The sequence below is a fragment of the Pristiophorus japonicus genome, unplaced genomic scaffold (genome assembly GCF_044704955.1).
Source record: "Pristiophorus japonicus isolate sPriJap1 unplaced genomic scaffold, sPriJap1.hap1 HAP1_SCAFFOLD_342, whole genome shotgun sequence".
NCBI lineage: Eukaryota > Metazoa > Chordata > Chondrichthyes > Pristiophoridae > Pristiophorus > Pristiophorus japonicus.
Genome location: NW_027253237.1, coordinates 20483 through 41100, shown reverse-complemented (window position 1 = coordinate 41100; position 20618 = coordinate 20483). Strand labels below are relative to the sequence as shown.

General features: G+C 48.5%; 1 protein-coding gene and 1 long non-coding RNA gene across 2 annotated transcripts in view; one reads left to right on the top strand and one right to left on the bottom strand.

The window, feature by feature from the left end:
* Positions 1-5999, bottom strand: part of LOC139250052 (DNA-directed RNA polymerase II subunit RPB1) — a 52794-nt gene extending 46795 nt beyond the window's left edge. Inside the window, exon 1 of the mRNA XM_070872622.1 lies at positions 5671-5999. Within this exon, the coding sequence (XP_070728723.1) occupies positions 5671-5757 (87 nt within the window). The 5' untranslated portion in view covers positions 5758-5999. The remainder of the gene's footprint in view (positions 1-5670) is intronic.
* A 298-nt stretch (positions 6000-6297) lies between these two features.
* On the top strand, positions 6298-18827 carry LOC139250057 (uncharacterized). The gene is made up of 2 exons (XR_011591260.1): positions 6298-6645; positions 17432-18827. It is a non-coding gene; the product is annotated as an uncharacterized lncRNA (long non-coding RNA).
* The last annotated feature ends 1791 nt before the right edge of the window (positions 18828-20618 follow it).

The following is a 20618-nucleotide window of genomic DNA, read 5'->3' as shown; positions in this document are numbered from 1 at the left end:
TTTTCAAATCCCTCCATGACCCTCACCCCTCCCTACCTCTGTAACCTCCTCCAGCCCCACAACCCTCCGAGATCTCTGCACTCCTCTTATGCATCATCCCGATTCTAATCGCACCACCATTGGCGGCTGTGCCTTCAGCTGCCTGGGCCCCAAGCTCTGGAACTCCCTCCCGAAACCTCTCTTTCCTCCTTTAAGATGCTCCTTAAAATTGACCTCTTTGACCAAGCTTGGTCACCTGTCCCCAAATCTTCCTATGCGGCTCGGTGTCAAATTTTGCTTGATAATGCTCCTATGAAGCACCTTGGGACGTTTTACTACATTAAAGGTGCTATATAAATGCAAACTGTTGTTGTATACGGGTAATCAATCGTAACCCTCAATCCTGCTGCCCCCCCGCTAAAAAATATTAGCCTCAGCCCTCAGATCCGGCTGGATGCTGAAATACAATATGCCAGAGACTGAGTAACCCCTCCACCCACCCCATGACAGAACATTGGAGTGGGCGCTACTCTGCACCTCAATGGACCCTGCCCAACAGGGACAGACTGGGTGGGTATATTTTTGTTTAAACCAGCAGTGGTGGGGGCGAGCGAGGATCGGGAAAGGACGAACAAACTGGCAGCATTAAAAAAGGTTTTTATTGGTCATTTCTGTTTATTATAAACAAACGCTTCACAAACTCGAGGATACACGCTGAATTATCAGTGATCGTGGAGAATGCCCCAGTGCCTGTATCGCCGCCCCCAAGCCTACAGCACTTCACGTACGACACCCAACATTACACTGAAGGGCCGACACAAGAAACAGGCTCCCTGAACATCTGGTACACAATTGAGTCACTCCAGTGCTTTCACCTGGATTTTAGTGGTGCAAGCTGGATCCCACCCTTCCAGACGTGCACAGTATATCCAGAGCTGTACAACACTAGGGGGAAGCACTGATGCGAATGGGTCTGACAGATGCAGAGGACCATCAGCAGCAGTTGAATCAAAAGCATTGCAGGAGGGGGATATAGCAGCACTTTAAACTGCGCGTGGTTGAAGCAGCCCTGGTTAATATATCGGAAGCGATACGCAATTGTCACACGATCCAAAATCCCTCCCCCGATAAAGAGCAGCACTCAACACTTGCAGTCTTCTGCTCACTGTTGATGGTTTCAAGGCGTTTCAGACACTCGGGGGGGGGGGGGGGGGGGTGGGGGCGGGCAGCAGCTAATGGAAGGTCCGAGACGGGAGGAATTAGGTCACCCTGCGGGACAGTGAATCAAGCTGGGTCCACTCACCCAGCATAACTGCCCAACAGTCACCGCCGGAATGGAGAAAGGGAAGCATTTTATCCAAGATACTTTCTAAGCTCATCCGCTGCTGAAGCCCTCATCTGTGCCCTTGTTACCTCCAGACTTAACTATTCCAACGCACTCCTGGCTGGCCTCCCTCATTCTACCCTACGTAAACTAGAGCTCATTCAAAACTCGGCTGCCCCGTGTCCTAACTCGCACCGAGTCCTGCTCATCCATCACCCCCTGTGCTCGCTGACCCGTGTTCTTACTCGCACCGAGTCCCGCTCACCCATCACCCCCTGTGCTCACTGACCCCGTGTCCTAACTCGCACCGAGTCCCGCTCACCCATCACCCCCTGTGCTCACTGACCCATGTCCTAACTCGCACCGAGTCCCGCTCACCCATCACCCCCTGCACCGTGTCCTAACTCGCACTAAGTCCCGCTCACCCATCACCCCCTGTGCTCGCTGACCCACACTGGCTCCCAGTTAAGCAACGCCTCGATTTCAAAATTCTCAGCATTGTTTACAAATCCCTCCATGGCCCTCGCCCCTCCCTATCTCTGTAATCTCCTCCAGCCCCACGGGGCCTCGGTTAAAGTCTCATCTGAAAGATGAGGAGAAATGTCTTCACTCGGAGGGTGGTGTCATTGAGTATATTCAAGGCTGCGATCGATAGATTTTGGGAGTCTCGGGGAGTCGAGCGGGAAGATGGAGTTGAGGTAGAAGATCAGCCGTGATCTGATTGAATGGCGGAGCAGGTTTGAGGGACTGTACAGTCTACTCCACATGTTCATTTGCCAAAACTCTTGAGATTGATTGTGTGAAAATTAAAACTGAAAAGGCAGACATGAAAAGGCCAGAGTAGCACTAATTTTTGCAGTGACATGTCAACTCAGTGGGAAGGACAGTACTAGCATCAGACAATGTCCCTTTAAAGCGGTTATGAAAGACAGATTATGCAACTGCGTGTGTAAAGTGTACAAGGCTCCACTTTCTCCACATAAATCAACACTTCGCTGGCAACACTCCACAAACTTGCCACCTGCAAGCCTCTGCTCTTACCAAACAGCCATTCTGGGAAAGAGAGAAAAAGGTGCTCAAAACAATACATTTCAGATTGGAGCGTTCCCCAAGAAAAGATTTGCATTTCGATAGCTTTCACACCCTCAGCACGTCCCAAAGCACCTCACAGCCAATGAAGTACTCTTTAAAGTGTGGTCACTGCTGTAATGTAGGAAATGTGGCAGCCAATTTGCACACAGCAAGCTCCCATAAACAGCTATGTAATGACCCAGATCATCTGTTTCAGTGACATTGATTGAGGAATAAATATTGGCCCCAGGACACCGGGGAACTCCCCTGCTCTTCTTCGAAATAGTGGCCGTGGGAGCTTTTACATCCAGTTGAGAGCGCAGTCGGTTTAACATCTCATTCGAAAAACGGCAATTCCGACGGTGCGGTGCTCCCTCAGTACTGCGCTCCCTCAGTACTGCACTGTGGAGCGTCTAGCTGGATTTTGGCCCCAAGTTTCTGGGGAATGGGACCCGAGCCCACCATCTTCTGACTAGAGGTGAGAGAGAGAGCATATCTCCCACTGAGGTAGTCTGGAAGTCCACATTTATACAGGGGCCTGGTGAGACCACACCTGGAGTATTGTGCACAGTTTTGGTCTCCTGCCATAGAGGGTGTGCAACAAAGGTTCACCAGATTGATTCCTGGGATAGTAGGACTGTCGTATGAGAGATTGAGTAGACGGTCTATATTCTCTAGAGTTTAGAAGAATGATACGGTGATCTCATTGAAACATACAAAATTCTTACAGGGCTTGACAGGGGTTTCCCCTGGGCTGGGGAGTCTAGAATCAGGGGCACAGTCTCAAGATAAGGGGTCGGCCATTTAGGACTGAGATGAGGAGGCAACATAGAAAATAGGTGCAGGAGTAGGCCATTTGGCCCTTCGAGCCTGCACCGCCATTCAATAAGATCATGGATGATCATCCCCTCAGTACCCCTTTCCTGCTTTCTCTCCATACCCCTTGATCTCTAGCCGCAAGGGCCATATCTAACTCCCTCTTGAATATATCCAATGAACTGGCATCAACAACTCTCTGCGACAGGGAATTCCACAGGTTAACAACTCTGAGTGAAGAAGTTTCTGCTCATCTCAGTCCTAAATGGCCTACCCCTTATCCTAAGTCGATGTCCCCTGGTTCTGGACTTCCCCAACATCGGGAACATTCTTCCCGCATCTAACCTGCCCAGTCCTGTCAGAATCTTATACGTTTTTATGAGATCCCCTCTCATCCTTCTCAACTCCAGTGAATAAAGGCCCAGTTGATCCAGTCTCTTCATATGTCAGTCCAGACATCCCTGGAATCAGTCTGGTCTCCTCAAAAGCAAGAACGTCTTTCCTCAGATTAGGAGGCCAAAACTGAACAATATTCCAGGTGAGATATCACTAAGGCCCTGTACCACTGCAGTAAGACCTCCCTACTCCTATACTCAAATCCTCTAGCTATGAAGGCCAACATACCATTTGCCTTCTTCACCATCTGCTGTACCTGCATGCCAACTTTCAAGGACTGATGAACCATGACACACAGGTCTTGTTGCACCTCCCTTTTTCCTAATCTGCTGCCATTCAGATAATATTCTGCCTTTGTGTTTTTGCCCCCAAAATGGTTAACCTCACATTTATCCACATTATACTGCATCTGCTATACATTTGCCCACTCACCTAACCTGTCCAAGTCACCCTGCGGCCTTTTAGCATCCTCCTCACAGCTCACACCGCCACCCAGTTTAGTGGCATCTGCAAACTTGTAGATATTACACTCAATTCCTTCATCTAAATCTGTATATTGGAAAGAGCTGGGGTCCCAGCACTGAGCCCTGCCTGCCATTCTGAAAAGGACCAGTTTATCCCGACTCTCTGCTTCCTGTCTGCCAACCAGTTCTCTATCCACGTCAGTACATTACCCCCAATACCATGTGCTTTGATTTTGCACATCAATCTCTTGTGCAGGACCTTGTCGAAAGCCTTTTGAAAGTCCAAATACATCACATCCACTGGTTCTCCCTTGTCCACTCTACTAGTTACATCCTCAAAAAATTCCAGATGACTCGTCAAGCATGATTTCCCTTTCATAAATCCATGCTGACTTGGACCGATCCTGTCACTGCTTTCCAAATGCGCTGCTATTTCATCCTTAATGATTGATTCCAACATTTTCCCCCACTCAGAGGGTGGTGAATCTCTGGAATTCTCTGTCCCAGAGGGCTGTGGAGGCTCAGTCATTGAGTATATTCAAGACAAGAGATCGATAAGATTTTTGAACATTAAGGGAACGGAGAGATTTGGGGACAGTGCCGGAAAGTGGAGGTAGAAGATCAGCCAATGATCTCAATGAATGGCGGAGCAAGCTCGAGGGGCCGAATGGCCGACTCCTGCTCCTAATTCTTATGAATTCCTTATTCAGTGCCCCGTACACACACAAATCTCACCCAGCAAACCGCATTAAACTCTTGCACATCTGCAACAGGTGCGTCACCAAATTCTTATTGGGTGTGAAATCTGGATTTAAAATCAGACTGGATAAAATGCACACATCCCAACAGATGCGTCACCAAGAAACGGAGTGAAATCAGGATTTACAAACAGGCCAGATCAAATGCACATTGCCCAGAGGCGTGTCACCAAACTGGGGGAGTGAAATCAGGATTTTAATAAACAGTCTGGATCAAATGCAATTACATTTCAATGAGATTACAACAACAACTTTTATTTATAGAGCACCTTTAACGTCCCAAGGCACTTCACAAGAAGTGACACAAGGCACAAAACGTTTTTTTTTAAAACTCAAATCAAATTTTAAACCAGGAAGTCAACAAAATGGAGAAATCAAACTGCAATTGCAAAAAAAATTCACGGGAAAGAAATTTGCAATTGCATCTTTTTAAAAAAAAAATATATATATATATACACAAAAAGTGTTTATAATATCCCACTCCTCCAAACACAGTGTTTATAAAATATCACACTGCTCAAAAATGGGGGGAATTTTGAAACTGCATCTTTTTAAAATATATATATACACACACACACACGGTTATAATATCCCACACCTCCAAAATGGGAGAGAATTTTGCGATTGTATCTTTTTTTAATATATATTATATATAAAGTGTTTATATCGCACACCTCCAAAAAGGGGGGTAATTTTGCAATTGTATATTTTTTAATATATTATATAAAGTGTTTATAATAGCGTACGCCTTCAAAATGGGGGGACTTTTGCAATTGCAGCTTTATATACATATATATATAAATACATATATATAAAAAGTGTTTATAACATATCCCACTCCAGGAAAACTTGCAGCACATACCATTTCATCTGGGCTGAGGATACCAAATTGCACCCTCCTGATGGTGCGCAGTGGGCATGCGCTGTCCCCGGAAGGAGGTCCTTGCATGGTTCAAACTCCCAGCAGCCAAGCGACGCCTCGTCAGTGTGTGTTGTGTGGTTGTGTGCTGGTTGGGGGGGGGGGTGGGAAAGAGAACAAAACAAAACCCCCCCGCCGTTAAAAACACGGTTAAAAAAAAGCCCAACACGGTGGAAAGGGGAGTGGGGGGGGTTCAAAACCCTTTATCTTACCCCTTTTCGCTCACTTACTCAGCCCACCCTTTCCTGCTTTTTTTTTCCCTCCCGCTCCGAATGCGCTCAAAGCGCATCTAAAAGCTCCGCGGCTTGCGCGCCGCCTTTTATAGACTCAGCCGCCGCCACGGGGTCGCCGGGGCCGCGTCGCAGGGACCGGAGCACCGCCCTATGCAAATGTAAGGCTGGCCGGCCGGCTGATTGGCCGGCCGGGCGCGGTGGGTGGGCGGGGCCGCATGCATCCGCCGCATTAATCTTCGGGGCCCCGCCCACCTCGGACGGAGATGGCCGAAGGCGGGTTGTTGTTGTGTTTTTTTCTGCGCGCGCACACACACACACACAGAGCGGGCGAGCGAAGTGAGAGAGAGAGAGAGAGAGAGAGAAAGCGAGCGAGCGGCTCGAGCGCGGCTTGCCTGCGGCCTAGTCGACGGGCGCCCCTTTTTACGTCAGAAAATGATATTTTCTGCCGCCGTCGCGTCGTCTTCGCCAGCCCGCCGTTGGCGGTCAACTCTTTTGGCTGAAAAAAATACCGATTTCGTCGAAGCCCCGGCCTCGCGTAAAGGGCCTCGCCCGGGGAAGGAGGCGCCGGTCCCGGCTGGCCCCGTCAGGAAAGTCCGTTGAAAGCCCGAGCGCTGCTACCGGGAGGAGGGGGGCCTTGAGGCGATCGGAAGGTGGACGTGGGTCGGCGAGGCGCCGCGTGAACCGGGTTTGTTGATTTTATTTGATTTTGAATTCGGACTTGAGAGTTTATTTTTGTTGAAGCTGGCGGGGTGAGGGCCTCCCTTTCCCCCCCGGGCTCTGTGTGTGTGAGAGGGTTTTGGGGGAAAATGATGGCGGGGCAGCTCCGGGCCGACAATTTATCCCTGAGTGAACACATCTCCCCACAAACAAACTCCTTTTATTCTTTATAGCCAGCGATCGAACCACCGAATCCCCCGCTCTGCCTGTGTCGTAGCATTTTATTCCTCCTTTTGAGGGAACCCACTTGGTGGCGAACTGTTGGAACCATTTTAAAATCATTTCATGGTCCTTTTAATCCTCTTGAATATTCCTTTACAAACTTTCAATCATTTAATGTTCATTTACAAACTCATTTAACATCATTTAATGTTCATTTTAATCCTCTTGAATATTCATTTACAAACTCACTTAATGTTCATTTTAACGCTTTAAAATGTTCATTTTAAAAACTCTCCATTTAATCATTTATCATTTTTTTTAGACATTTAACACCATTTTATATTCATTTTAAAATATTTTAATCATTGAATCTTTTGTTTTAATCACCAAACTTTTTGATCATTTTGAAAACGCTTAAATGTTCACTTACAAACTCTCTCAAATGTTCACTTACAAATCCTCAAAATTAATATTAATATCTTTGAGGAAAGTAAAGTTTTCTGAAGCTTTGAATTTTCTGAACTCTTATTGTAAAAATAGTTTTCTAAGTACGTTTTTATTTAAAAATAAAACTTATTTTGTGTTGCAAAACAAGCTCCTTGCTTCTGAAATAACTCATGCCCACACTGTAGTGTAACTTGTCCTAAAACATAACCACATTTAACAACAAAATGACTGACCGTATATATTTTCATTAATTATAATAGTTTGTGGCGAATTTAAGTTTTATTTAAATCAGTTCCCGTTACAACAATCTTACCTGCGCTGCTAATGTAGGTTTTAATATAATCCTGTCCATGAGACCCACTTCCTGCTCCCTAGACCCTATTCCCATCGAATTGCTGATTACCCAGCTTCCTTTTCTGGCTCCCGTGTTAGCTGACATTAATGGTTCTCTCTCCACGGGTACTGTCACACTCTCCCTCAAATCTGTCGTCATCGCCCCTCAAAAAGCCGACCCTCGATCCCTCTGTCCCTGCAAACTACCGCCCCATCTCCAACCTCTTGCTCTCCAAAGTCCTTGAACGTGTTATCACCTCCCAAATCCGTGCCCATCTTTCCCTCAATTCCAAGTTTGAATGCCTCCAATCCGGCTTCCGCGCCTGCCACAGTACCGAAATGTCTCTGTCACAAATAACATTCTTTGTGACTGATAAACTATCCCTCCTCGTCCTTCTTGACTTGTTTGCAGCCGTTGACTCGGTTGACCACTCCATCCTCCTCCAATTCCTCTCCACCATCGTCCAGCTGGGTGGGACTGCATTCGCCTGGTTCCATTTTTGCCTAACCGTAGCCAGAGAATCACCTGCAACGGCATCTCTTCCCCCGCATCGTTACCTCTGGTGTCCCCCAAGGATCTATACTTGACCCCCTGCTATTTCTCATCGACATGTTGCTCCTGGGTGACATCATCCGAAAACGCAGAATCAGTTTCCACATGTGCGCTGATGACACCCAGCTCTACCTCACCGCCAATTCTCTCGACCCCTCCACAGTCTCTAAATTGTCAGACTGCTTGTCCGACATCCAATTCTGGATGAGCAGAAATTTTCTCCAATTGAATATTGGGTAGACCGAAGCCATTGTTTTCGGTCCCCGTCACAAACTCCGTTCCATGGCCACTGACTCCAACCCTCTCCCCAACTTCTGTCTGAGACTGAACCAGACTGTTCGCAACCTTGCTGTCGTATTTTGACCACACATCCGCAGCATAACTAAACCCGCCGATTTCCACCTCCGTAACATTGCCCGTCTCCGCCTCTGCCTCAGCTCATCTGCTGTTGCTGAAACCCTCACCCACTCCTTTGTTACCTCCAGACTTGACTACTCTAACGCACTCTTGGCTGGCCTCCCACATTCTACCCTACGTAAACCAAACGTGATCCAAAACTCGGCTGCCCCGTGTCCTAACTCGTACCGAGTCCCGCTCACCCATCACCCCCTGTGCTTGCCGACCTGCATTGGCTCCCGGTTGAGCAACGCCTTGATTTCAAAAATCTCATCTTTATTTACAAATTCTTTCATCGCCTCTCCTCCTGTTCTTAGCTGAAAAGTCAGCTTAACCCATATTTTTAGAAATGATGTTGGAATTGGAAGTGCTGGAAATCTAAATTGGAAAATGCTGCAATTTCACATTTATCCATCAGAATACAAACGAGAATGGATAAGAACATAAGAATTAGGAGCAGGAGTCGGCCATTCGGCCCCTCGAGTCTGTTCTGCCATTCAATGAGATCGTGGCTGATCTTCGACCTCAGCACTTTCCTGCAATGTCCCCATATCCCTCAATTTCCCCGAGAGTCACATACTCAAAGACTGAGCCTCCACAGTCCTCTGGGGCAGAGAATCCCAAAGATTCACCACCCTCTGAGTGAAGAAATTCCTCCTCATCTCAGTCCTAAATGGCAGACCCCTGGTTCTAGACTCCCCAACCTAGTGGAAACATCCTCCCTGCATCTACCCTGTCAAGCCATTGTAAGGATTTTATACAGTTCACTGAGATCGCCACTCATTCTGCGAAACTCCAGTGAATATAGGCCCAATTTATAAGTTCACGTGTGAAGTGGTGACTGTTTATCAGAACCCCATTTTGCCCAGCTGTCAGACTGCACCCATCGATCCTTTCACACGCTGGTTGACCAGTAATGTGTGTCCGGCCTTTTTGCTTTTTGTTAAATGTCAGTGATGAGTTGGGACATGTACCGAGCCAGGAGTCTCTGAAATAAAGGCCATGGGTGTTTCAAATATGCATTCTCAAAACAAAAATATTTCAGAAGGATTCAAGCTAAATTTGTAAAGAAATGATTCTGGTATTAATCGATTTATTAAAAAAACATTGTTCTTGTCCATGTAACTAAAGGATAATTAAGGTGAGGAGTGGGTTGTAATGGATGCATGAACTAGATCGTCTCCGCACCTGCCGCTGCTGAAGCCCTCATCCATGCCTTTTGTTACCTCTAGACTTGATGACTCCAACACACTCCTCCTACGTAAACTAGAGGTGATCCAACACTCGACTGCCCCATGTCTTAACTCGCACCGAGCCCTGTCCACCATCATCCCCTGTGCTCGCTGACCTACATTGGCTCCCGGTTAAGCAGCGCCTCAATTTCAAAAATCTCATCTTTATTTACAAATCCCTCCATGGCCCTCGCCCCTTCCTATCTCTGTAATCTCCTCCAGCCCCACAACCCCCCGCAATCTCTGCGCTCCTCTAATTCTGTCCTCCTGAGCATCCCTGATTATAATCGCTCCACCATCAGCGGCTGTGCTTTCAGCCTCTTGGACCCCACCCTCTACCTCTCTTTCCACCTTCAAGACGTTCCTTAAAACCTACCTTTTTGATCAAGCTTTTGGTCACCTGCCTTAATTTCTCCTTGTGCGGCTCAGTGTCAGGTTTTTCTGTCTCCTAATACTCCTGTGAAGTTTCACTACATTAAAGGCGCTATATAAATACAAGTAGTTGTTGTTGTAGATGGCTGAATGGTCTTCCTGTGTGATTCTTGCTGTGGTCATTTAGGTGAGCAGGAATGTGATGTGATTCATGCATTGTTTTGCAAGAGCATAAATCCTAAAATAGACACAGACGAGGAAGCAGAGACAAATTCCCTTTTTGCCTGCTGACACTCCCACCGGCGTGTCCCGACTGTTCCTTAAACCATTGAAGGGGTTTTGCTCCGGTTCTCTGCCCAGAAGTCCATTCCTTGGTCAGTGAGTGTGTGTGTGTGAGAGAGAGAGAGAGTGTATGTGTGTGAGAGAGAGAGTGTGTGTGTGAGTGAGATCTCTGCGCTCCTCTAATTCTGCCCTCCTGAGCATCCCTGATTATAATCGCTCCACCATCGGTGGCCGTGCCTTCTGTTGCCTGGGCCCCAAGCTCTGGAACTCCCTCCCTAAACCTCTCCGCCTCTCTACCTCTCTCTCCTCCTTCAAGATGCTCCTTAAAACCGACCTCTTTGATATTGGTTACATGCGCGAATTTCTACTTATGTGGCTCAGTGTCAAATTTTAATAATAAATCATAATATACTCCTGTGAAGCGCCTTGGGATATTTCACTATGTTAAAGGCGCTATATAAATGCAAGTTGTTGCCCTACTTTGTGTTCAAGATTTGTTTTTTATACACTCGACAAGATCTTCTGCCAATCGCCGTCTCTTGTGGATCAAATTCCCCCATTTCTCCTGTTTCAGTCCTGTGATGCTCAGCATCGGTCTTGTGGCACTCTCATCCGCCTTTTGGGCTCGAATCTCTCCCTTGTGTCTCAGTTATCAGAACTCGCTTCTGGACCCAAGATGTGATTTGAGCAAAGCACAAGGAATGCATGATTTACCCTCTGGCTTCTCCGTTATCACAAGGTTATTGAGACGGGTTATACTTGCACCGAAAGCTGGTTTGAAATCCCCAATTCCTGGATTCTTTCCTGCTATAATGCTGCTGATCTGGCTCGAGAACTGGGTGTATTTGTTTCTGCTTCAGATGACCCGGTGGCAGTATAACTGCAGTCGCAGCATATTAGAACCAGTATGCTTTAAGAAAGACTGAACTAGCATTTATAGGAGCAAGAGTTGGCTGTTCAGCCCCTCGAGCCTGCTCCGCCATTCCATGAGATCACGGCTGATCTTTGACCTCAACTCCACTTTTCTGCCTGATCCCCATATCCTTTCATTTCCCTAAAGTCCAAAAATCTATCGATCTCCGTCTTGCATATACTCAACGATTCAGCATCCACAGCCCTCTGGGGTAGAGAATTCCAAAGAGATATAGCGCAGTCAACGACCCCAGGACATCCCAACGCGTTCAGAGCCAATGCAGTACTGTTTGAAGTGTGGTCACTGTTGTAATGTTGGAAATGACCAGATAATCTGTACTTAGTGATGTTGATTGAGGGGTAGGTATTGGCCCCAGGATACCTGTTAGAGCTCCCTGCTCTTCTTTGATATAGTGGGATCTTCAGAGCGGCGCTCCCTCCGGCAGTGCGGCACTACCTCGGCGCCGCCCCTCTGGCAGTGCGGCGCTCCCTCGGTACTGCACTGGAAGTGTCGGCCTAGATTATTGTGCTCGTGTCTCTGGGTTTGGACGAACCCATGACCACCTGATTCAGAGGCGAGGGTGACAACCACTGAGTCACAGCTAAAACACTAGGAAATATTTCACTTAATCCTGTACGTTCAAAATCCTTCTAAGTTCCTAACTTTTCACCTAAAAAGTGAATATAAACTAAATGGTCCAATTTTAAAGCGGTTGCAGGAACAGAGCGACCTGGGGGTGTCTGTACACAAGTGTTTGAAGGTGAGAGGACAAGTTGAGATGGCCGTTAAAAAAATCTACGGGATCCTGGGCTTTATACATCAAGGCATAGAGCACAGCAGCACGGAAGTTATGCTGAACCTTTATAAATCCACTGGCGTATTGTGTCCAATTCAGGACACCGCACTTTAGGAAGGTTGTCAAGGCCTTGGTGAGGGTGCGGAGGGGATTGACCAGAATGGTCCCGGGGATGAGGGACGTCAGTGAGGTGGAGAGACTGGAGAAGCTGGGGTTGTTCTCCTTGGAGCAGAGAAGGTTAAGGGGAGATTTAATCGAGGTGTTCGGAATGACGAGGGATTTTGATGGAGTAAATAAGGAGACACTGTTCCCGGGGCAGGAGGGTCGGTAACCAGAGGGACACAGATTGACGATAATCGGCGATGGAACCAGAGGGGGAGATAGGGAGAATATTTTTACGCAGCGCGTTGTTGTGATCGGGAACGCGCTGTCTCAAAGGGCGGTGGGAGCAGATTCAATAGTAACTTTCAAACCGGGAATCGGATAAATACTTGACGGGGAAACATTCACCGGGCTGTGGGGAAAGGGCAGGGGGGAGTGGGACTGATTGGATCGCTCGCTCACAGAGCCGCCACAGGCTCGATGGGCCCAATCGCCTCCTGCGCTATAGGATTCTGTGAAAAGCATTAGCAGCACCAGTGATGGTCCTGGAAAATGCCAGCCCTTCCCCCTCGTACTATACTGCAACCACAGGAGCACCCCAGGGTGGCACGGGCAGGTCCGGGTGAGAGTGCTGTGTGTCATTGAAGTGGACACGACCTGTACATTCCACGCACCCACTGCTCGTGCGTTCCTGAAATCCTGGCGATCACGCTGTATCTGGTGCAAGTGTTGAGGACAGAGTTAAATTAAGGATGTGGCTTTCAGTTTCATTTCCTGAGAGCTGTTGCTTGCACTGCCAGCACAGCTTACGTGCCGTGTATGTCCCTGTGTTCTACCTCTGCTGTTGCAGCTGAGGTCTCCCACGTCGCTATTTGATCATCGTCACTTGTGGGCATGACTGGCTCGGCCCCGGTTTATCTCCCAACCTTCGTTGCCTTGACGATCGAGAGCCTCGCCACCGCGGAGCACGCTGAGAGTCGGCCATATGGTGTGGGACTGGAGTTCCGTGGAGGCCCGACCGGGTGGTGGGTAAAGAACGTCCGTCGGAAAGGAATTTTCCCAGATTTTCTTTCCCTAACTTGGCCTGGCTTTTGAATCTCGCAGGAGATCACATGGCTCTGGTCGGGGTGGAGTGTAGAATGTTTCAGTGTAAGAGGTGTCGCAGTTGTGTGGGGCGGACTGGTTGGGCTGGGTGCTCTTTGCCTTTCCGTCATTGTTCATAGGTTTATGTGTAACCTTCATGGCTGCTGACCGAGGGCCGTGCGGCCGGCCGGCGTGGACACAATGGGCCGAAATGGCCTCCTTCTGCGCTGTAAATTTCTATGTTTTCTAAACAGCCGGGCTGTTGAATTGTCACAACTCCCCCCTCGGTGTGCTCCGAGCTGCTCGTCCGGTTCCAGAGCTGTGCCCAGAGTACAACATGCTCTCTAGACACACTGCAGACTTGGGAAAGGACAGGGTTAAACTCATAGAAACGTTTAAAATTCTGACGGGTTTAGACAGGTTCGATGCAGGAAGAATGTTCCCAATGTTGGGGAAGTCCAGAACCAGGGGTCACAGTCTAAGGATAAGGGGTAAGCCATTTAGGACCGAGATGAGGAGAAACTTCTTCACCCAGAGAGTGGTGAACCTGTGGAATTCTCTACCACAGAAAGTTGTTGAGGCCAATTCACTAAATATATTCAAAAAGGAGTTAGATGTAGTCCTTACTACTCGGGGGATCAAGGGGTATGGTGAGAAAGCAGGAATGGGGTACTGAAGTTGCATGTTCAGCCATGAACTCATTGAATGGCGGTGCAGGCTAAAAGGGCCGAATGGCCTACTCCTGCACCTATTTTCTATGTTTGTGTTTTTTTAAACGCTGTTGAAATTCCAGTGACCACGCAGAGGGGGACAGGCTGCCGTTAAAACCGCTCCCTTATGTTCCCCCTGACAATTGTTCTCCATCAACCCCCTCACCGGATTGTCCAAATCAAGGCACGTGTTCTCTCCACATGCGTGAGCAGAGAGGATGATTAGATTGCAGAATATTAGAACGACACACCACAGGAGCAGGCCATTCGTCCCTTCGTGCCTGTGCCGGCTCTATGAAAGAGTCATCGTTCAAAGGACAGGGAATTAACTTTAAAGAAAGCTAAAAACATATTTAATTTGCTTCAATTGCTGATTTTCTCATTTTAACTTGCTACATAATTATTGCATATATTTAATTTTTGTTTAATTATAATTAATCTTGATATACTGATTTTACTATCCTTATTGTATTTACAATGTTTTATTTTTGTTTTATCGCCTGTGTCTATCTACGTGTGCATTTAGTCTGCCGCTTCAGACCCGAGCCGTTAACCTCTCTTACACTTCCTTCTCCCGCTTTTCCTCTCTTTCCCTCCCTGGTCAATATCTAACATGTTGTAAGACTGTTCTAAAGTGCCTTGGGACATTTCACTGCGTCAAAGGCGCTATATCAATAAAAGTTCCTATTAAGTTATCCAATCAGTCCCACTTCCCCCTGCTCTTTCCCCACAGCCCGGTGAATGTTTCCCCGTCCAGTATTTATCCAATCCCCGGTTTGAAAGTTACTATTGAATCTGCTCCCACCGCCCTTTCATGCCGAGCATTCCCGATCACAACAACTCGCTGCGTAAAAACATTCTCCCCATCTCCCCCTCTGGTTCTATCACCGATTATCGTCAATCTGTGTCCCTCTGGTTACTGACCCTCCTGCCCTGGGAACAGTGTCTCCTTATTTACTCGATCAGAACCCCTTGTGATTTTGAACGCCTCTGTCCAACCTCCTCTTGCTGCATTCTCTGCTTCCCTTCCCTGTCTGACAGATACCCTCTGCCAAAGCTGCTGGTGAATATACTTCAACAGTACCTCCTCGAAGGGCAGCAGGTGCACGGGAATCCAAGTTCCTCTCCCAATGACACACCATCCCAACTTGGACATATACCGGCCGTTTCTTCATTGGCACCGGGTCTAAATCCTGGAACTCCCTCCCTAACGGCACCGTGTGGGTGCACCTTCACCACATGGGACTGCAGTGGTTCGAGAAGAAGGCCCATGAGTGGTCTGAAGGGGCAACTAAGGGTGGGCAGTAAATGCCTTGCGGGCGACGCTTGCACCCCGAGAATGAATGAGGGTGCCCGGGAGCGACGCTGAGATTGGCCAGACCACCCCTCTCGCTGCGTTTTGTGTTTGCGCATCAGCTTTTGGGCAGGCAGGCTCCCAGCGCTGCCTCTGATTAATCCTCCTTTCCCCCCCCCCCCCTGCGCTGTGCGTTCTCCCTCAGATGCCATTGCAAGAGGGTTTGAGTACAGGAGCAAGGATGTCTTACTACAGTTATACAGAGCCTTGGTGAGACCGCACCTGGAGTATTGTGTGCAGGTTTGGTCTCCTTACCTAAGGAAGGATATACTTGCCATAGAGGGAGTGCAGCAAGGTTCACCAGACTGATTCCTGGGATGGCAGGACTGTCATATAAGGAGAGATTGGGTCGACCTAGGTTTGTATTCACTAGAGTTTAGAAGAATGAGAGGGGATCTCATTGAAACGTCTAAAATTCTGACGGGATTGGACAGACTGGATGCGGGGAGGATGTTTCCCCGGGCTGGGAAGTCTAGAACAAGGGGTCACAGTCTCAGGATACGGGGTAGGAAATTTAGGACCAAGATGAGGAGAAATGTTTTCACTCAGAGGATGGTGAACCTGTGGAATTCTCTACCACAGAAGGCTGTGGAGGCCAAGTCACTGAATATATTTAAGAGGGAGATAGATAGATTTCTAGAAACAAAAGGTATCAAGGGGTATGGGGAAAAAGCAGGAGCATGGTGTTGAGATAGAGGATCAGCCATGATCATATTGAATGGCGGTGCAGGCTCGAATAGCCGACTACTGCTCCCATTTTCTATGTTTCTATGTAGGTCAGCGAGCACAGGGGAGGGGTGATGGGTGTTCGGGACTCAGTGCAAGTTAGGACACGGGGATGGGGGAAGTCTGGTCTAGTCAACTCTGGTGGGGGAACAGGCAGGGATGAGGGTTTCAGCAACAGATGAGCTGAGGCAGAGGCGCGGATGGACACTGGTGAGGAGAACAACAAGCGAGCGGGTTGTGCCCTTGTGTCCGGGTAAAGCACTTCGTGCTGTCCCACCTTTGGCTGAAGATACTCGCAGTGCTGCTTTGTCATGCACTTTGGCAGAAAAAAAATCAAAGAGCAAGTTATTATTTAAATGGAGAAAGATTGCAAAGTGTCGCAGTACAGAGGGACCTGGGGGTACTTGTGCATGAAACACAAAAGGATAGTATGCAGGTACAGCAAGTGATCAGGAAGGCTAATGGAATCTTGGCCTTTATTGCAAAGGGGATGGAGTATAAAAGCAGGGAGGTCTTGCTGCAGTTATACAGGGTATTGGTGAGGCCACACCTGGAGTACTGCGTGCAGTTTTGGTTTCCATATTTACAAAAGGATATACTTGCTTTGAAGTTCAGAGAAGGTTCACTCGGTTGATTCTGGCGATGAGGGGATTGAGTAGGTTGGGCTTCTATTCATTGGAATTCAGAAGAATGAGAAGTGATTTTATCAAAACATGTAAGATTATGAGGGGGCTTGACAAGGTGGATGTAGAGAGGATGTTTCCACTGATAGGGGGGACTAGAACTAGGGGGCATAATCTTAGAATAAGGGGCTGCCCATTTAAAACTGAGATGAGGAGGAATTTCTTCTGAGGGTTGTGAATCTGTGGAATTCGCTGCCTCAGAGAGCTGTGGAAGCTGGGACATTGAATAAATTTAAGACCGAAATAGACAGTTTCTTAAATGATAAGGGGTTATGGGGAGCGGGCGGGGAAGTGGACCTGAGTCCATGATCGGATCAGCCATGATTGTATTAAATGGCGGAGCAGGCTCGAGGGGCCGAATGGCCGACTCCTCCTATTTCTTATGTTCTTCTTGAGGTGTTGGCTGCAGTACAGTTTCTCCTATAGTGACTGCGCCCTCTAACAGCACAGCACGTCACACCCAGGGCATTCACCTGTCGGTGAGCCCACCTGGGTTATTTGCCCCTGCCCGAGCCTAGAATATCGAATTAAATTCCATCACTTATCACTGTTCGCGCTGCCTGTGTTAACAGCCCCTCCATTACAGATCTGTCACTGTATGTTTCGCCAGAGATGTCCGGATGAGAGTGGAAGATATTGTCCCGGGGGTGAGGGGGAGTGGAATTTTCCGATTATTTCACTCTGCAATCGGCCGGTTTTAATTACTCGGGGTGAAATGCTGAGCTACGGGTCCTGTACATCTAAAGAACGGCAGACAATGCTGGAGGCCCACGTCACATCCGATCGCCTGTCGCAACCAGTGGCAGCAACAGGGTGTCGAATGACCTGAAGACGTGTTATAATTTACAATCGTACGTTTCAGTCTCATTAGACTTGATGTTTCATTTATTACCTTATTGGAGCCTCAGAGGGCATTTGTCCAGTTGCTTATCAGTAAGTGACGCATTGGGGCAGTCTAGTGCCCCCTTTACACATCAATTTCCAAATAAACAATGCACGTAGGAACTGGAGGAGGCCCATTCAGCCCCTCGAGCCTGTTATACAGGAACAGGAGGAGGCCCATTCAGCCCCTCGAGCCTGTTACACAGGAACAGGAGGAGGCCCATTCAGCCCCTCGAGCCTGTTACACAGGAACAGGAGGAGGCCCATTCAGCCCCTCGAGCCTGTTACGCCATTCAATGAGATCAAGGCTGATCTGCGACCTAACTCCATCTACCCGCCTTTGTCCTGTATCCCTTAATATCTTTGGTTAACAGAAATCAATCTCCCATTTAAAACTAACAATTGAGTAAGCATCGATTACCGTTTGCAGAAGAGAGTTCCAAACCTCTCCCACCCTGTGTGTGTAGAAATGTTTCCTAACTTCACTCCTGAAAGGTCTGGGTCTAATTTTTAGACTGTGCCCCTAGTCCTAGACTCCCCAACCAGCGGCAGTAGTCGCTCTCTCTCTCACTCCAAGGCTCACTCGGCAGTCTGCCTCCCAGCGAGTGAGCAAGGTTGGATATTTTATTCGGAAGATGAGGTGGGATTTGGTGATGTTTTGCTCAGTGCAGTTCCCCACAGGTTTGATCACTGGCGTACTTATGCACCGTTGGTTACATAAAATGACATCGAGTGTACGGCACAGAAAGAGGCCACTGGGCCCCACCGCTCCGTGCCGGGGTTTATGCTCCTCACCAGCCCCCTCCCACCCTTCTTCATCTCACCCCATCACCATCTCCTTCTATTCCTTTCTCCCTCATGTGTTTATCCAGCTTCCCCTTAAATGCATCGATACTATTTGCCTCAACCACTCCCTGTGGCAGTGAGTTCCACATTCTCACCGCTCTCTGGGTAAAGAAGTTTCTCCTGAATTCCCCATTGGGTTTATTAGTGACTGTCTTATATTGATGGCCCCGAATTCTGGTCTCTCCCACAAGTGGAAGCGTCTGCAGTGGAATGTTGTATCAATTAATGCAATGTCATCTTTGGTCATTTTAAATGTGGACAATAAAAAAAGTCTGAAACGTCTTTGTTTCTTTGTGTTACTGCAACAGTGCTGACAACCTTGATTCCCAGACACATGGTCACACCGGGGTCTGTACTGTCCCATATACCCAGACACATGGTCACACCGGGGGTCTGTACTGTCCCATATACCCAGACGCATGGTCACACCAGGGGTCTGTACTGTCCCATATACCCAGACGCATGGTCACACCGGGGGTCTGTACTGTCCCATATACCCAGACATATGGTCACACCGGGGGTCTGTACTGTCCCGTATACCCAGACACATGGTCACACCGGGGGTCTGTACTGTCCCATATACCCAGACACATGGTCACACCGGCGTTTGTACTGTCCCATATACCCAGATACATGGTCACACCGGGGGTCTGTACTGTCCCATATACCCAGACACATGGTCACACCGGGGGTCTGTACTGTCCATTACACCCAGATACATGGTCACACTGGGGGTCTGTACTGCCCGTTACATCCGGACAGACAGCTACAGCAGCCTGGTTAGATTTCTGTAGTCGTACCCCTGGTGTGACCAGCAGGTTTGGGGCCCAGCTCGGAGCCCCATGCTGTGCAGCCGCCTTCTGGCCCAGCTCGGAGCTCCATGCAGTGCAGCTGTCCTCTGACCCAGCAGTGGCCCAGCTCAGAGCTCCATGCAGTGCAGCCGCCCTCTGACCCAACAGGGGCCCAGCTTGAAGCTCTGAAATGAACATTGAGACTTTGAATTCAGTCATTTGAGAATGGTGTGAGACAATAGTGGGGCCTGAGACAAGTACATCAGAAATAGGAGCAGGAGTCGGCCATTTGGCCCCTTGAGCCTGCTCCGCCATTTAATAAAACCACGGTTGATCCGATCATGGACTTAGCTCCACTTCCCTGCCCGCTCCCCATAACCCTTTATTCCCTTATCGCTCAAAAATCTGTCTTATCTCCGCTTTGAATATATTCAATGACCCAGCCTCCACAGCTCTCGGGCAGAGAATTCCACAGATTTACAACCCTCAGAGAAGAAATTTCTCCTCATCTCAGTTTTAAATGGGCGGCCCCTTATTCTAAGACTACGTCCCCTAGTTTTAGTTTCCCCTATGAGTGGAAATAGCCTCTCTGCATCCATCTCATCGAGCCCCCTCATTATCTTATAAGTTTCAATAAGATCACACCTCATTCTTGTGAACTCCATTGTGTATAGGCCCAACCCACTCAACCTTTCCTCATAAGTCAACCCCCTCATCTCCAGAATCAACCTAGTGAACCTTCCCTGAACAGCCTACAATGCAAGTATATCCTTCCTTACACACGGAGACCAACACGGTGGCCTCACCAATACACTGTACAGTTGTAGCAGGACTTCTCTGCTTTTATACTCTATCTCAGAGTAGTGAATTGTAGTGGTGACAGGCACGACTGTATTAATATCAGTGCCCCCCGACCTGCGAGAGAACAGCTCCGCAGGTCGGGCTATAAAAGAGCTGGAGCATACCACGCCAACCTCCAGCACGAGCTGCTCCAAGTATGCGACGATTTTGAGATGGGCGACGTCATCAAAACCCTGGTCGCTGTTTTGGAGCGTGGGCAGGAACACCGGCAGGGCCCAGGTACAAAGGAGTGAGTAGGTCGGGGCGGAGGAGCGGCGAGTGTTTGTGGCGGAGGTGCGACAGATGAGGGTACGGGGCCCAGAAGAGCCGAGGGCCCAGGGGCAGCACGGGCCCAGCCCACACTGCGATATGTGCGCGCACTAGGTCCGTGCAGCAGAGCAGGTCTCCAGTCGTCTTGCCACTGGACCAAGACCTAGC